At 46.6% G+C, this 17,123-nt stretch overlaps 1 protein-coding gene across 1 annotated transcript in view; it reads left to right on the forward strand.

The window, feature by feature from the left end:
* SLC4A11 (solute carrier family 4 member 11) overlaps positions 1 to 17,123 on the forward strand; it is a 67,687-nt gene that overhangs the window by 25,962 nt on the left and 24,602 nt on the right. The window contains exons 5-7 of the mRNA XM_032686159.1: positions 1,337 to 1,460; positions 4,789 to 4,995; positions 9,846 to 9,930. Coding sequence (XP_032542050.1) covers positions 1,337 to 1,460; positions 4,789 to 4,995; positions 9,846 to 9,930 — 416 coding nt within the window. The remainder of the gene's footprint in view (positions 1 to 1,336; positions 1,461 to 4,788; positions 4,996 to 9,845; positions 9,931 to 17,123) is intronic.

Here is a 17,123-nt window from a genome sequence, read left to right on the forward strand (position 1 = left end):
CAATCTGTGATCAGGAAGTCAAACTCAGTCAGAAAATACTCAGTGGTGTGATTATTTTTGAATGCAAATTATGAAGAACGTGATAGAAAATACAATGTTCTCCTGGCTAGTGCGTTTCCAGCCAAAGGTCTTCAGGAGCTGTTCATGGGAGAGCCTCCAGGGTGCATGGCTGTGGGAATACATGTTAAAAGGAATGAAGTGGGCTGGAATTATGGATGAGAAGTGGAAGGAGAAATAAATCCTATCATAGGACCACAATAGGTGCTTTCTGGATGAATAAAAGGGAGCAAGCAATTGAAATAACTTTGAACCAGGAAAAAAAAAGAGGAGGGGGGGGGGAAATCACTATGAGGTAGGAGAACACTTCCATATCTTTTCCAGTGTCAAGAGGCAAACCCTGTGTACATATTTCACCAGTGCTTTTCAGGAGGGTTGAGAAAGGAGTAGGAGGCTTTAAAGGCAGGAGAGCTGTAGTCCAGGCTGGAACTATCCACCTCCTGCAACTGCACCAAGCCCCAGAGTTTCCCAGCAGGAAAAATGACAACTAACCAGGTCCCAGCTCTGTTTAAACATCCTGTGGTGGGGACAGATCTGGTCTTCCACGGCCTCCAGAGGTGATCCCTGTGTTTGTCTCAAACAGCTTGTTGCTAGTCTTTGTCTGGGGAGTCAAACAGCCACCCCATGCCCAGCAGGGCTGGATTGCAGGCATGGATTTCCCTGGGAGCAGGAATCCTGCCTGCTGCATCCTCTGTGGATCTTGAGCAAGGAGGTCAGCTTGGTTTGTGTAACACATGTGCCCCAGAAAGGGGAAAAATAACAGCTGGGAGCAAATGGGGAAAGCCATTACAACAGAGATCCACCCAAGGCAAAAGTGGAAATATACTGGTTTGGCACCTTGCTGATGTTTCCAGAAGCACTTTGGGAAATCAGGTGAAATAAAGTGTAATCTGCTTTCCAGCAATGTTTTTTAATAAGAGGCTTTTCTTGTAGAAGCTTCTGTAGCTCTGCAAATACTGCTTGAGTTGTACTCTGTCATTTGGTGTCTTGGCTGTTAAAAAGCAGGTGGTGCAAGAGGGAGAGAGAATAAACCTTCAGATTGTGAAGGTTATTTCCCATAGAAACACGGATGTCAAATTCTACAGAAGAAAAAAACCCAGCAGAATTGGGTAATAGTAACTTGAAATCACTTTTTAGGACTTCAGAAGGGACTCTTTTACAACCAACAGCATCTTGTGTTTCTCAGCGTTGAAATGTGTGTTTGTAAACCTCCTGCACGAGGAGAGGGCAGGCCTTGGGTTGTGGTGCCAAGTGTTAACAACTCCCTCTTTCCCCCCAGTTGCACTATAAAGTCCCTTCAGCGACGTCACGTTTGCATCAGCCGCCTGGAGAGGCCTCAGAATTGGGGTGAAAACTCCTGTGAAGTGAGATTCGTGATACTGGTCCTGGCTCCTCCTAAAATGGTGAGTGTCGGGTTCTCCCAAGATGGTTTTTCCTCGGTCTCCTCCTGGGGTTAATAACTGCTGCCTTTAAAACACGAGGGGATGTGAAAAGGCCTGAGACCTTCTCAGCAGTTGTCAAGATGATTCATACTCTCCTGAGGGGTGGATTTGTCAGCTGTGTCCTCATCTCGTGGCCTTGTAGCCTGACAGGGAGGAGGACACAGGACACAGGTCCAGTGTGTCTGCAGTCCCCATACACACCTGTGGTGCCTCTGTTACTCCACAGCTTTCCCTCCTCCTGCTTTACCACTTGAGCTGCTATTTTTAGAGCTGAGAAATGCTGTTCCTGGTTAAAGCCCTGCTTGTGAAAGGCTCTTGTGATTCTGCAGCTGGTGCTCCTCTGGGTTACTTCCCAACCAACTCCCTTGGTGGGGCTCACAGTTACCCCCATGCAGCAGCTCCGGGTGATGTAACCAAGAGGAAGATGATGGAATTTTGGGCTCTATTGCTGTAGGAGTGAGACTGTTTGGGAGCTGGGGTGCTTGTAAGGTGTCCCTGAGTTCCTTTGGGATCTATTTTCATAGCTTTTGGCACTTGAAAGGTGAAGATTGAAGCTTGCTCAGGTGTCCTTACTGGTTCTTTGACATAGACAAGGCCAACAAATGGCTCAGTGAACACATTTACTCCACTCATGGAATATCATGCGTTGGAAGGGACCCACAAGAATCATCCAACTTCAATATCATCAAGGTTAATTGGGGATCACCATCCTGTCTTCCTAGAAAGCACTGGCTTGACCAAGATGGGGTGTTCTTGGAGCTGATGGCCAAACGGTTCAAAGCTCAAGACCTTTTCACACTTAATCTGGCTCTTTACACCCTGGGGCTACTGAGTCTGTGCTTCTGGGAGGTGCTGGAGAGGCTGGAGACCTTTTCTGGGACAGGATATATCCTGATTCAACTTCCTGCTCGCCAATGCTATCGGTGTGACCTTGGGACCTGCTGGTCTGGCCTGTCTGTCTCCTCCCGCCCTTGTTTAAATGGAAATACTGGTGTTTCCTCCTTCCCCAGGATTTCTGGCCGATCCTTCCCAACTCAATGCTTTTGGCATTAGACCTCGAAGCCCAACAGGCTGAAAACATATTGCCTTTCCTTGGGAAAAGCAGGAGGCAAAACAGCTGGGCCCGTGTGGGATCGCAGGGATCGGTCCCTCATTGTGTGGCCTCGTTATCTCCGCGCAAAGCACCCGGCGAACGGCTCCGCATCCGCTCGGAGCCTGAACCTTTGCAATTCCAATGGACAGCCTCAAATTAAGGAAAGGGAGCGGAGGCCAAGCCAGGGCTGCAGCTGCCAATATGCTTTTTATTTGAAACGAGGTGATGCAGCCAGCTCCAAGTGCGCATTTCTGGTGCAGCAGTTAAAATAATTAACCTGCTGACAGCGACCGATTAAACGGGGAAGGGGGAAAAAAAGCCCAGAAAATGGGCATCTGTTGTGCTGACAGTCCAGATCCTCAACCTCTTTAATATGGAGCATGGAAAAACTCAAGTTTTCTTGCATATATCTGTGCTCTTCCTCTGAATGGTTCAGTCATCTCCCTGGGAAAGCAAAGATCGGGGACAGCATTGGGAATCTTGAAGCAATCCTTGCGGCCTCCAGCCCAAGGGTCACTGCTGCTCAGAGGTGAAAGGTGGAGCCTCCCCTATGATGGCAAATCCAGGCTGGTTCAGTCTGAAGGGACCAGGCTTGCAAACTCTACAAGCAAATCTTTCCCAGAGCAAATCTTTCCCTTAAACCCAAACCTTTCCCTAGAAACTTAAATGGAACGTGTCCTGGCAGATGTGTCTGAAGGGACTTTACTGGTGATGGAGGGGATGATGATGGAATCCTAGAATGGTTTGGGTTGGAGGGGACCCTAAAGACCATCTCATTCCTGCCATGGGCAGGGACACCTTCCACTAGCCCAGGTTGCTCCAAGCCTTTTCCAACCTGGCCTTGGACACTTCCAGGAATGGGGCAGCCACAGCTTCTCTGGGCAAATGGAGGAGAGGGTGATGTGAGTGATGGAAGAAGCACAACGTCAGTGATGATTTCGGGACCAGCTTGGTGCCACCCACTTGTCTGTGCCTTTGCACTGAGCCACGCTGAATTATTTGGTTGTGTTCATGAAGAAACTGTTCATCTGTTGTGTTATGAATCATGGGAAGCAGTTCAGATCAATCACATATGCTCCCTACTGCTTTTCACAGCAGTGTGAGGAGCTTGGAGGCTGCTCAAAGGAGAGGAGTTTGTTTGGGTGTCTTTAGTAGCTGCTGCGTGATGAGTGTGGAGAGTAGCAAAGGTGGGTGGGTTAAAACTTTGCCTCTAAGGGAGCTTTTAATGAGCTCTGGTTCTGTGTAACTTTGCCTTGGTAGGTATCTTTTCTGGCCTGACCACAGTGGTGTGAGCGGCTGAGCAGATCAGGGGTTGTAGAGCTTGGGTTTGGTGGGTTTGTGCAGGGATGGGGAGCTCAGTCTCCTTTGCTGTTTCCTTTGTATCCAGTATCCAGGGTGCTTAAAGCAATAGGAAAGCAGACTTGAATTCTGTTTGAAGTTGTACCCTAAAACATCAGGCCTGTGGCTCACAGGAATGTTCAAGCCCACAAACAGACACTTTTTCCTCAAGTGTTTTGACAATTTCCTGTCCCTTCCAAATCCTTAGTGAAGATGGACAAGTGCTGCTCGTGTGTGTGCTCAGCTGCTTCTTTCCCATCCTTCCCTCTGTGCCAGTACTTGCTTTAGCTGTGAGCTCTAAATCTCCACTTCTGCTGCCCGAATTACCCCAGGGTGACCAACTGAGCTGAGTTGTAATCCCCAGAAAATAGAGATCTGATGAAGCAGGTGAGCAAATAATCTCAGTCTTTCCGATAAGGCATCAGGACACTTCTCAGTGCTGGAACCTTGACTTACAGCGCCTTTCCACCCCAGCAGCAGTAATGCTGAGGTGCTGTGAGATAGCAGAGACTTGGATTTGTCTATTCTTAGCAGCCCTGAAGAGAAACCAGGGGTAAAATGCATGCTCAGCATGATTCAGCTTTGGATCAAGTCCTGGGAAGTTGATCAAGTCAAAGTGATCAGTGCTTCTGGGCAGGACCTGCATGGTGGTGCTTCACAAGGTTCTGCTGTGGTTGGTGATTTCACCTGCAACATCTTCCACATGTTCCTCACCTTCTCCCTCAGGTGTCTTTGGGAAGCCAGGCAGCTTCCTCTTCAGATGGAAACCCAGTTTATCTTTCAGGAGCGAAAGAAAAATCGTTTTACAAGTGGGTTTTCTGTCTCTCATTTTTATTTTTTTTTTTTTTTCCTGCTCAGAAAAGCACCAAAACGGCCACAGAAGTGGGCAGGACCTTTGCCACGATGTTTTCCGACATCACCTTTCGGCAGAAACTCCTGGAGACCAAAACTGAGGAGGAGTTCAAGGAGGCCTTAGTCCACCAACGGCACTTGCTGACGGTGGTGAACCAGAGGCCCTCAGGGAGGAGCGATGGGCACAAGTCACACGGTCATAAACCACTCAAGGTAAGGCTGGCCAGCACCTCTGCTTCACTCGTGTCCAGGTGCATAAATCCCGGGGGATTTGGGCTGAGGAGGTGAAGCACTTGAGTCCAGGGGATGCAAGAAGCTCTCCGAGGAAGCACCCGAGGCTTCCCCGAATGGCTGCTGTGTGTCCATCCACCTTCCTCACTCCTGCTGTAAATCAAAAAAGAAAAAAAACAACCCAAAACCAAAAAAACACACTTCAAAGAGGCAGGTGCTGAAGGGATGCAAAGCAGTAGGGGGGTGAAATGGTTACAGGACTTTGATTCCAGATGCTTAATCAAGGGTGGGATTAATGGATCACTGTGTGTTGTCGATCCAAGGTACTTAATCCTTACAATCAGAAGGCTCCTAAGGAAGCTGCTGCTTGTCTTTCCCTCAGCCAAAAGGCTTCTTGGCCATCTCTGCACAGTAATTTCACTTAAAAAGTTGCCTGTCAGTATTTGGCCTGGCTTCTCCCTGTTTGATCTGTAGCTCTGTAAAGCATTACTTGCTCTGTGCTTTAAAGTTCGGGGGAAATGCTGTAACTCGGCTTTCTTTTCTGGAATTTCCTGTGTGTTGGTCATTGCTTTGTTTTTCCCTTCAGAAATCCATTCTTTAAGCAGACAGCATACCTGGAAAAACAAACTGGGCCATCTCCAGCATGCTGCTCCTGTCCCTGAATTACAAATAACCTGAAAGCTTCGGGTTGCCTACAGTGCAGGAGCTGCTTAACTTATCACTCCTCTTTTTTTTCCCTGGGATAGATTTAAGGGGTTTGATCTGCACATCTGGAAATGAGCAAAGCTCATGTTTTTCCCTGCAGAATCCCCTTGCTTATTATAGGTAGTGCTTTGAACTTTGCTAGACCCCATACCTGCTCTTAAGTTTGCAGAACAAGTCTTGAAACCCTCTTTAAACCCAGGTTGTGCAGGGCAGGGATGTTTGGAGCAGTGATTTGGGTAAAGTAGGTTTAACTCTTTATACTTGGCCTTTCAGAGGAGGTGTTATTAGAGTAGTTGAAGTGTCTGACTCTGTCTTCTGCTAAAACTGGCCATTTTTTAAGGTGTCTAGGGGGAGTTTCTGTTCTGGTTTGGTGAGCAGGAGGGCTCACCAAACACTGAGCTTGTATTGGCCCTGGCACTGGTGATTCCTACCAGCCTTGTTGGAAAAGCAGCCTTGGCCAGGAAGGGTTTTGATGCCTTTGAGCCAGAGCTGTAGACAGTGACACTTGTTTCTTCAGCTCTTGCTTTTGGCATTGACAGTTGTCTGGATTTGGTAAACTGTTGTTTTTAAACCCTTTTATCCTTCAGCCCTAGGGAGGTGCAGCCTGGGTTAGTGCTAACTCTGCTCTCTCATGTCCCTTGGAAGAAGCTCTTCCCCACCCTGCCTTGCCAGCACAGATCTTGAGAGCTGGGATGGAGGTGTCTTTTCCTGAGAGCCACCTCCAGCAGCATCCCCTCCCCCTGTGCAGTAACCTGGAGAGGAAGCATTTCACATGAGACCAGGGGTGTAATTTCAACCTGTGAACCACCCCCAGTGAAATAAAAACCCTGGAGCTGCTGTATTCCTACAGTGAGCTCTCAGGAGGGTGTAAAGTCTCTTGGTGACATGAAAATCTGCCTCCTGCCTCCCTTCTTCCCTTGGTCCTGCAGTGAGGGGGGAGAAAAGGGCCTTAAATTCTGTGTGTGAGTGGGATTTTTGCAAGTGCTTGTTTTCACCTTTGCTAAAACACTGAGGGGGATGTGCCAGTCACATTCCATGCTGTGCCTGCAGCACTGTCACTCTGCTTTGGCTCATCTCAGAGGATTATTTAGGCAAGGCTACGTACTCAATCATAATTAAAGCCAGCCTGAAATCCTCCTGTTTACTGAGGCATCTAATTGTGATTTCATTCATGGAGGAGCCCTGAACAGCTGTGATGTTTCCTGGCTGTGATTTTTGTGTCCTGTGTGGATTTGCTGGGGGGGGGGGACTATGCTTGCTCAGCATCAGCAGGAGAGAGGATATAGTGTGAGTCTCTGGTGTGTAAAACACTCATTCAGCCCTCCAGTACTTTTGGGGAGGGCTGAGAAGGGGTCAGAGTTGTTGGAGCTGATGTTTTCTGTTTGGCTTTCTAGCTGCTGTTAAGTGCTGGCTCAGCCTCTCCTAACAACCCAAGTAGTGGTCACCTAAGGCAAGAGACCTAAAGCAAGACAATCTAGGGATTCCTAGAATGGGAAGTGGATAATTCATGACCTTCTAGCTGGTATTTTTTTTTGTGTGTGTGTGTGTCCTCCTTTGCTGCTCTTTCCTGCTTTGTGTATTAAGAGCAGCAGGGGAAAAGCACTGGATGGACTTGCAAAGAAGAGAAGAAGGAGCCTGAAGGAGGATTTGGTGCTCCTGAGCTGCAGTTCCTAAAGCTAATAAGCCTTGAGCTTTGTGTTCCTGAGGGATAAAGCTCTGGTCTCCTGGATAAGGCTACCTGGGGTCAGAATGTTAAATCAAAAGTGGTGGCAAAGCCTGGAGAGATGTGATATTATGAATGGGAGTGGGAAGCTGATGGGCCAACCAAACTTAACACTCTGAGGGAGAAAGAAGCAGGGAATGGCACTCCAAGAAATTCCCAGCACTGGTGTGTACAAAGGAGATTAAAAAGGCCAAGAGTGAAGTGTCAGCGCTGTCCTTACCAAGGTTTTTGGAAAACTCAGAAGATGGCAGGAAGCAAAAGCCAGACTGAAACATGCCTGGAGTAGAGTTGGACAGGGAGGGCGTGTGGTGGGAGTGGGGCAGGGAAGGTGTGTGGTGGGATAGGTTGGGGGGTAAAAGCAAAATCCAAAAAAGGCTGCAACTTCAGAGGTCAGTAAACTTGGTCTTTTATGTTTTGTATTTTTTAAATTTTTTATGACTTGGTGTTTTAGCAGCCTTCCAGTGCCTAAAGGGGACTGCAGGAAGGCTGGAGAGGGACTTCTGCAGGGACATGGAGTGACAGGACAAGAGGGAAGGGTGTTAGGCTAAAGGAGGGTGGATTTACGTGTGATATTGGGAGGAAATTGTTCCTTGTGAGGGTGGTGAGGCCCTGGCACAGGTTGCCCTGAGAAGCTGTGGCTGCCCCTGGATCCCTGGGAGTGCCACTCACAGCTTTGTGCCCAGGTGCCCTTTCCCTGCCTGCCCCAGGAACTGCCCTGTGCCTCTGCCCCGGAAGATGAGACACCCTGAGCATCATTTTCCCTGTGCTCACTGCAGCATGATAAGTAAACATCCTTGTCATTAAAGCCATTGTGATTCTCTGGCTGACTCATGCCTTCAGGAATCTCTTTCTGGGGGGAAAAAATTAAATTGCTTTTCGAGTGCATATGGCTTTGATGTCCAACCCCGCCACTGAATGTGGTTGAGGCTCTTGGCTTTTTCAGAAATCCTTAAAATGCAGATGTTTTGCTGGTGTCTGCCAGTGTAACATCTGTCTTTTCATCCTCATTGTTCAGGGTAGGCTTTAAACTGTCCTAAAATTCTACAGGGATGTTGGCAAATTGCAACAGAATTAAGTATGAAATATGAGATAACATATCCTGATAAAGGAGCTGGTCCTCTGAGATGTCTTTTACACCCCAAACCCTCAAGTTTGTTGTGCCTAGTGTACTCCTCCTGAAAGAAAAGTTTCCTTTCTGTGTTTTATTTATCTGATCTGCCAGGTGCTGCAAACAGGTGAGTCCCAGCAGAGAAGGCAAAGCTGTGTGTAGTCTATTAAATGAGCACTGTGGCGTCAAGTCCTTTCTAAAGCAGTAATTTTTATCAGTTTCCACATAAACCAACCAAAGCAAGAGCTCCCTGCTGTTTTGAGATCATCTCTCAGTGTAAATTTTGGATCTGTGATTTTTTTTATTTCCCCCCCTTACACCCTCTAGCAGAGGTTATAAGTCTTTTGTGTCTAATTCTGCACCAAATATATGAAAAGTTTAAAATGAGCCAGCTGGGGTTGTTATCACTCTAGAAAGGTGCATTGGATTTTCAGAGTAGTGTGTGTGCTCCGAGAATAACAGGGAAAAAAATCTGACAGGTGCCTCATTTGCAAGTGTTGCCTACTCTGACTCTTTCCATGTGCTTTCCATAAGGATGGAGTTGTGAGAATTGGGAGGCTGAGAGTCAATAGCAGCTGTCACCTATTCCTGACAAGCTCCTTGTTGCCTGTGGTGAGCATCAGATCATATCACCAACCACTCTGCACCTTGCAGGCCCCCAGACCAGAAATAAAAGGGAATATGTTGGATATTTGGAACCCTTTCACAATGTTCTTACTACCTTTTAACGGGAAGATTTATGGTTTGGATTTATGTGAAGTTATTCAAGCTTGTTCCCTTTTGTGGAGTTTGAGGTGCAGAAAGCCTTAATTCCCTTACTACAGCTCTTTGAGGTCTCCTTTTCCCATGGAAATGCCAAAGGATGGAGCACCTGCTGGGCATCCCCTTCATGTGGATTTGGGGGAAGAGTTTTTTTTGTGCTGGAATCTAAAGAAAAAAAGTTGGCATCTCTGACGTGATGTTTAACCCCAGGGTACCCAAAGTCCGACCCTTCCCAGGGGATCATCAGCTCCCTCACCTGCAAAACCAGGGATACAGATAGGAATGGGAGGGGAAAAAAGGGAAGGAAGGGAGGAAAACAGGGTGGTCTAGGGGGGGACATTTTCTCAATTACAATGCTATTGAGGATATAAATCGAGGCCCGACGAGTTTATTTTTATTATCACGACAAGATGGGAGTTGAATGCCCTATTGAAAACGAGCAGCTCTGCCCCTCTCCGGGCTGAATGAGGAGATTAATCTCTTTAACAATGCGTGAGCCTTTGCTCTGACACAGCACTTCCTTCCTTTCTTTAGCTGCACGAGTTTCTCAATGTTGGCAAGGGGATTTCTGATGACATTGCACGAAGGTTTCCAGTGTACGCGTTGGACTTCACCGATGGTACGTTGGCCAGTGTTTATGAAAGCCTTGGCCTGGCTTGGGATTTATTCTTTTTTTTTTTTTGGTGGGTGATGTGATGTCCTGTTTACAGTGTGCATTGAATGTGTGCTTTGATATGTGTAATAGCCCTCTTATTCCCGATTTAAATAAGAATATTTGGACAAAAGGCTGTGAATGGGCAGCCGAGTGCACTGGAGATGAGGAGCTTGCAGTGTTTCCTTAATTAGGGTGCTGATGGGGTGTAGATGAGGGTTTTAATTTTTATGAAGCAACGAGGCCATTAAATGCATCGATTATTGCCACGTGGAGACTCAGATCAGCTCATTGCAACCTAATTAGTCAGCACTGGCCTAATAAACCGTTTCTCCTGTCTTTGCAGTCCAGCATCACCCGTATTTCTAGCAATGCTGTGGGAGTTGAAAATGCTTAAGCAAAATGTGAGGGCTGCAGTAACTTCACAGCTTGGTGTTGTGAAAAACAGGATATAGCTTGTCTGCTCTCACCAGATCACAGCAGCAGCAACATGCTGTTTACACTGAGCCTCAGGTTTTGGGCTTTATGCAGCTCCACAGTGGCCTTGTGGGGTTTAAGAGTCGCTTTTTCCCATTTATCTTTTGAACTTTCAGGGATCCTTGAAGGCTGGGAGAAGTCCTCGGGGCAAACCATGATTACAGAGCCCCAGCCTGACATCAAAACACGTTTTTTGGGCTTACAGGGGAGCTGGTTAGTGTATCAAACATAGGAAGTTTGCATAAAGTGAAGAAGTGGAGTGTAGGCAGGGAGAACCTTGGGGGTTTATCAGACACCCTCCTGCTGTTAAATTCTCCTCAGCTCAAGCCACAGCTGAGGGCAATCTCCCTTGGCTTAGGCATGAAAACAAGATGCACACCCAAGCCCCAATTTGCAAAGTGTTTTAGTGCAAAGCCACCTTCCACAGCAGCTTAAGCCTGAGAGAAGAGTGGCCAGGCTGTGGATGTGTGTCCTTCCCACAAGGATGGTCATCACCAACAGAGGAATGGTTGATGCTCAGCTGAAGGAGATGCTGCATCTGGGGAGTTGCTTCCCACAAAGATCCAGGTTTTTCAGCTAGGAATGCTTCATTCCCCACAGTGTTGTTGAGCAGTTATTGGTATCCACTCAGAGAATAAAACGGGATGACCTGCTGGCTTGGCACAGGGGTTGAGAGCTGGATGCTTTCTCCAGCTGCTTTGGATGAAACTCTTCCTAGGAGTTTTAGGGCCATAGGCAGGCTCCATTTGGAGTCAAGCTAATGCTGATTTCTCTGGGGATTTGAGGTATGTTGAGGAGGAAGGGAGACGTGACATGATTTTCAGGGCAGCAGCAAAGAGTTTGGTCAAACAGAACAGATATTTCTTGGCTTTGCATCACTGGCATCAGGTCAGGACTTCAGCTCCTAATCTGGACATGTCATCTCTGTGGCTGCTGCTTTGTAGAGTTGTCAAAGCCTCATTTTTCATTATAAAGGGATACTGAGGCACTTGAGAGGGGAACTGCTGCAGAAACACCTTTTGGGTGTTCACCTCAAGACAGAGCAGTGTCTGCTATGGCTGTGTCCTGAGCACAGCAGGTTCACAGCCACAAAATCCTATAATGCTCCTACGACCAACTTTTGACCTATAATGCTCCTGCAGCCGACTTTTGGCTGTCAGCAGATTTGGAAACCTGTGGCAGGAAGAATATAGTAAGAATTCCTTACATTACTACATTCTTCCTACCACAGAAACCCACTTGAGGGTCCGTGGTCTGGCTCAAAATGCAATCAAATTAACCTGTGTGTGTTGTCTCATCCCTGGGGAGCCCAGCTCCACAAGTTTTCCATGAACTGATGCACAGAGTGGATATAAAACAGGTATAAAATGCAACTGTATGTTAGGGTCAGGGTATTGTTACAAAACTTGTGGAGACACAGAAAAGAGCCCAGTGAAACTCCAGAACCACTTCAGCTCAAATGGGAAGTTCTGGCCTTAGGAGCAGTTGTGCCCTTTCAAAATAGGATATAGGGAAAGGGGGATTTAAAAAAGAAAACCCTGTATATTAGTATGTGCCATTTCTTCCCAGAAGCCAGAAATTAGGATGAATTCTTTAAGGAGCTGCTTGAAATGAAAACCAGATGGAGCATAAAGCATCTGCCATAAACCACCAAGACCGAAGGTGATCAGGAATGTGGAATTCCTGGACCGTCTCAAAGCAGAAGAGTATCAGAACATGAGGGATTTGAACTATCCAACTGTATCTGCGCTCCAGACAGCCACATGTGCATCATCAAAGAGCTCTGAATTGCACAGATGCTGCTTTTTGAGTGGTTGGAGTCTCTAAATCCTCAACCTGAGAAGCATCCTGGGGTTTGGTTTGGACAGATAAACTGATGAAGGGCAGGGTGATAAATGGTGAGGCTGTTGTGGGACCAGCACATCCTTGGTCAGTTGGAGTTCTGTGGGATTGGTCTTCACACACTGCACAAAGCTGGCCATTAAATTATCCTTTATCACCATGATTTGGGAAAGAAAGGAGTAGTCTTTCTCTTCTTTTTCCCTTCTTACTCCAGATTAGGAACCTGTCAGCTTTGTTTTCTGAAGTCTTGTGCATCTTACTGAACGTGCAGCGATCAAGGAAGAGTTTCCTAAACTCTTGGTCCAGGATTTTAGCATTATAGGTGCCTGTAATAGATGTCTTCCAGCAGGAGCACGTGAAGATGAACAGTTGGATCATGCTGAGCTGAAAACCACCTGTAGTTTTCCTTTAAACTGGAATTCACACCATTTGGCACATGTTCTCTTTTTAATGTCTGCAGCCTTTGTATGCAGGATTCTGCTGTCTTAAAAAGCAGTTTGACTGATCATCATTCATCTTGATCTTGTCAGAGAGGCTCAAAACACTTGCGTGTCAATTTTATTACTTTTTACATCTCAGTCAAGCCGCAGGAGCTTCCTGAAATTTCTTTCTGTTGAGGCTGGTTTGACTGAAGGAGGGAAACCTGCCTAAGCTCAGATACAAGTTTTCTGACACTCCTAAAAGTTGCTGTCTTTATTCTTCAGTGTCTGTTTTTCTGTTACAACACAGAGGAATAAACACCAACGTAGTGCCTGAAGTGCCCAGTGGAAAATTGGAGGTGCCAGAGATGTTTCTGGTGAGCTTTGCCATGTTCTGCCATATCCCTTCACCCCTTGAGGGGAGGCAGAGTGGAGGAGAAAGAGGAGAACTGAGGATTATTCCCTTTCTCCCTGTTTTTCTGGACCTGTGTCTTTGGTACATGGCTGTGGTGGGTGGATAAGTTCAGCTGGAGGTGTGGATTTCTCTCTGTCCTTGGTCCTGCAGAGGGTCCCTGACCAGCTCCTGAGAGTAAGGCCAGCATATCTGCTGGCAGAATCCTTGGAATTTGGTGAGGTGTTTGCAGGAGGGAGATCTTCAGCACTCCCTGTAATGCAGGCATGCTCAGATGGAAGGCTTGAAGGCACTGGAAAAACGGGATTCGAAAGGGAACTCTTGTCCTGCTGGTTGTCTAACGGAACTCGGAGCTTAAACCTGCTGGAATGTTGCCTGTGGATTTGGATGTGCCAGATTTTTGACTCTCCCACCTGGCTGCCCTGGCCACCTTGTCTGGCAGGATTCCATTCTTGAGGAAGGAGGAAAAGTGAAGGGATTGCAGATAAGCTTTTTGCCTTCTCTTCCATGCCTCTCCTGCCCTGAGTTAGATATGAGGGAGCTCCTGCATCCCTTCATCCCCAAATATCACCTGGGGGCTGAAGGTGAACATCCTGAGTTCTTGGATGCTTTGGGGCATCGTGACCTGGGTTGCTTTGAAGTCTCTCCCTGTCTTGGTGGTGACAGAAATGCTTTGAAGATGCACAAAAGCACCTTGTGTTGGCTGTGGATTTTCCTTCCAAGAGACCAGCACTTCATGGGAAATGGGCTGAAAGGAGCAAGAGAGGAAGGGAAAGCTCTGAGCCCTTGATTTATTCCTTCCTGTTTCTCTGCTCTGAGCACTTGCTTGGCTTCTCCAACATCAGTAAGAGTGGATTTCCTTTTCCAGTGAAGTTCCTGGTCCCACTTGTGCTGTGATTTACTCTTCACAGGACTTCAGGGAAGATTCATCTCCAGAACATTAGGCAAAGTCCAAGAACCATCAAATAAGTGAAAACCCAGCTTGAGGGCATTAGAAGTTTTGTGTTTTTATGACTGAAGACCTATGAACAGATATTCTTGTAGTGTTTTTAACATTAAAATATGATTATTTTTTTTAATTAGGGCTTTAATAGACATGTCCTTTTTGCTATGCTGTGGGTCAGTGTAATTAAACTTGTTTTGCACAGGATATTTCAGAGAATTGGCAAGGAACATTAACACAGACATAGACATTTCACAGAATGTCCATCAGTCAAGACTTTGATTTAGTAAATGTAAAATTAGTAGAGTTAAGGAGCCCTAAATGCAGTCTTTGAATCTCCATTTCCTTATTGATGTAAAATCCCAGGCAAAGCAAGGCCAGGAATGTTGCAGTTTTCTCTGAAACTCTCCCCTTGTCTCTAAAAAATGTGACATTTCAGAAATCCGGGCAAGTAAAGTAGAACTGTCATGTCAATGAACATAAAATATAATTGCTCCCCATTTCAATGTGTAGACATACACCTTAATTTCAGGGGATTGCTCCTGTAATCGTCAGCTACTCAAACCTCACAGCTGGACCCAGAGCTGATTTTTTTTCTGCTGTAAATGTTCATGGTGCAGGTGGAGTGACACGTTTTTCAGTGGCTTTATGAGCCTGTCACAGATGAAATGCCACCACAATGCAACTCACCTTCTTCTGAGTGGAGTCATGTCAGTCCAGGGCTGCCAGTGCAGCCTGAAAATGCTTTGCCAGATGTTGACTTCAGAAAGGCAAAAGGCAAATTGTGGTTAAGGCTGGATTTTAGTGCTTGTGACAGGTGGGTCTGTGCAAGGAGGCAGTGTTTGGTCAGGGCTTTAACTGAAGTTAGAGTGAGCAATCATCTCTGTGAAAGGTGGATTTTTGTGAGCAATCATCTCTGTGAAAGGTGGATTTTTGTGAGCAATCATCTCTGTGAAAGGTGGATTTTTGTGAGCAATCATCTCTGTGAAAGGTGGATTTTTGTGAGCAATCATCTCTGTGAAAAGTGGATTTTTGTGAGCAACCATCCCTGTGAAAGGTGGATTTTTGTGAGCAGTCATCCTTGTGAAAGGTAGATTTTTGTGAGCAACCATCTCTGTGAAAGGTGGATTTTTGTGAGCAATCATCCCTGTGGAAGGTGGATTTTTGTGAGCAGTCATCCCTGTGGAAGGTGGATTTTTGTGAGCAGTCATCCCTGTGAAAGGTAGATTTTTGTGAGCAGTCATCCCTGTGAAAGGTGGATTTTTGTGAGCAGTCACCCTGTGAAAGGTGGATTTTTGTGAGCACTCATCCCTGTGAAAGGTAGATTTTTGTGAGCACTCATCCCTGTGAAAGGTAGATTTTTGTGAGCACTCATCCCTGTGAAAGGTAGATTTTTGTGAGCACTCATCCCTGTGAAAGGTAGATTTTTGTGAGCACTCATCCCTGTGAAAGGTAGATTTTTGTGAGCACTCATCCCCGTGAAAGGGTAAATATAACCTGGTGTAGTTGTCTCCATTGCAAAGTGAATTTTGCTGCCCACCAGATTCTTTGCTCTTTGGGTCTCATCTGGCTGATTATAGATTAAGGAAGGTACTGGAAGTCTTGGACCCAGCCAGGATGAATCACAGGATCACTGAGGTTGGAAAAGACTTCCCAGACCACTGAGTCCTGTGTCTGATCCCCACCTTGTCCCCCAGCCCAGAGCACTGAGTGCCACATCCAGTCATTCCTTGGACACTTCCAGGGATGAGGACTCCACCACCTCCCTGGGCAGCCCCTTCCAATGCCTGACCAGCCCTTCTAGGAAGAAATTCCTCCTGATGTCCAACCTGAACCTCCCCTTGAGGCCCCATCCTTATGTGGCATCAGGACCTCTGTGACCAGCAAGGATTCCTGCTGCTTGCTTTGCAAGGATTGAAACTGAAACCAAAAGCCATGAATGAGTTTTGTTGATGCTCTTCAAGGCTTCTTCCTTCCTTATGCCCTCTCATACTGTAGTTTAACTACCCAAACTTTTTTAAAAAAATATTTATTTGCTTCTCTGGTCCCGGTTGCTTGTCCTTTTAGGAAGGCAAAGCTTTAGGATTTCAAAGCTTCCAGGCATTGTTGCTTTCTGATCTTTCCTGTTGGAAAGATTCCTTTGTCCAAAAACCAGTATTTTGGAGTGACACAGAGTCCTCTGAACAAGGATGGGACCATCTCTGGTTATAAAACCACCACTCAATCCCTGCCAAACCTTTCCTTGTCTCCAGAGGCCTCGGGCGGTTTGGAATGTGAGGTGGGACCTGCAGCTGTTGGGCTCAGGATCACATGAGAAGTCTTCATCTGTGAGAATTAGATTTCAGGCCCTTTGGTTGCCAGGAGTGGTCAGGAATGTGACCTGTGGTTTCTGAATCTTCACAAGAAATGGAAAGGAATTTGCCTGGGAACAGCTGGTCCGATGACTCCCGGAAGGTCAAGCTCATATTTACGTGCTTGAGATGTCTCTTGTCGAGTTTCAGCCTCAAGTTTAAGGATGCTCAGAGGTCCTCTTGGTGTCTGTTCCTCTTGTGTCTGCAAACAGGAACCTCACAAGGTGTCCTTCATTCCTGTGGCTGCCTGTTCATTACACGTCACCTTTGATTTTTTGGGTTTTGCATCCTCTTTCTGTCCTTATCTCTGCGCTGCAAATGGTGCAGAAAGCAGATGTTAGATAAGATCCCGAAGTCATTGAGAGACATTTTTTTGTTTCATCTCAGGGACAGAGATTTTCAGTGTTGCATCAATAACCTGTAAGGCCAAGTCCTCCCTTTTCTGATCCAACTCCTTGGCTTTTACCTCTCTCACCAAGGGACTGATCCTGCAAAAGCTTAGATGGGAATTTAGAAGCCTGGATGGGAGTTCATTGCCCTGGACCCTTCCAGAAAGGAGAATTGGGCACCTCCAAGCTTGTCCAAGTGTTTTGCAGCAGGAGCACCATCAAGGAGGGTGGCAGAGGCAGGCCACCTTGAAACAGGGCTGTTGCAAGGTTTTCTTGGAAAAGCACTTTCTCCAGTGTATCTGTTCTGTGGGAAAACTCCTGTTCTCC

Source organism: Chiroxiphia lanceolata, chromosome 4 (assembly GCF_009829145.1).
Source record: "Chiroxiphia lanceolata isolate bChiLan1 chromosome 4, bChiLan1.pri, whole genome shotgun sequence".
NCBI lineage: Eukaryota > Metazoa > Chordata > Aves > Passeriformes > Pipridae > Chiroxiphia > Chiroxiphia lanceolata.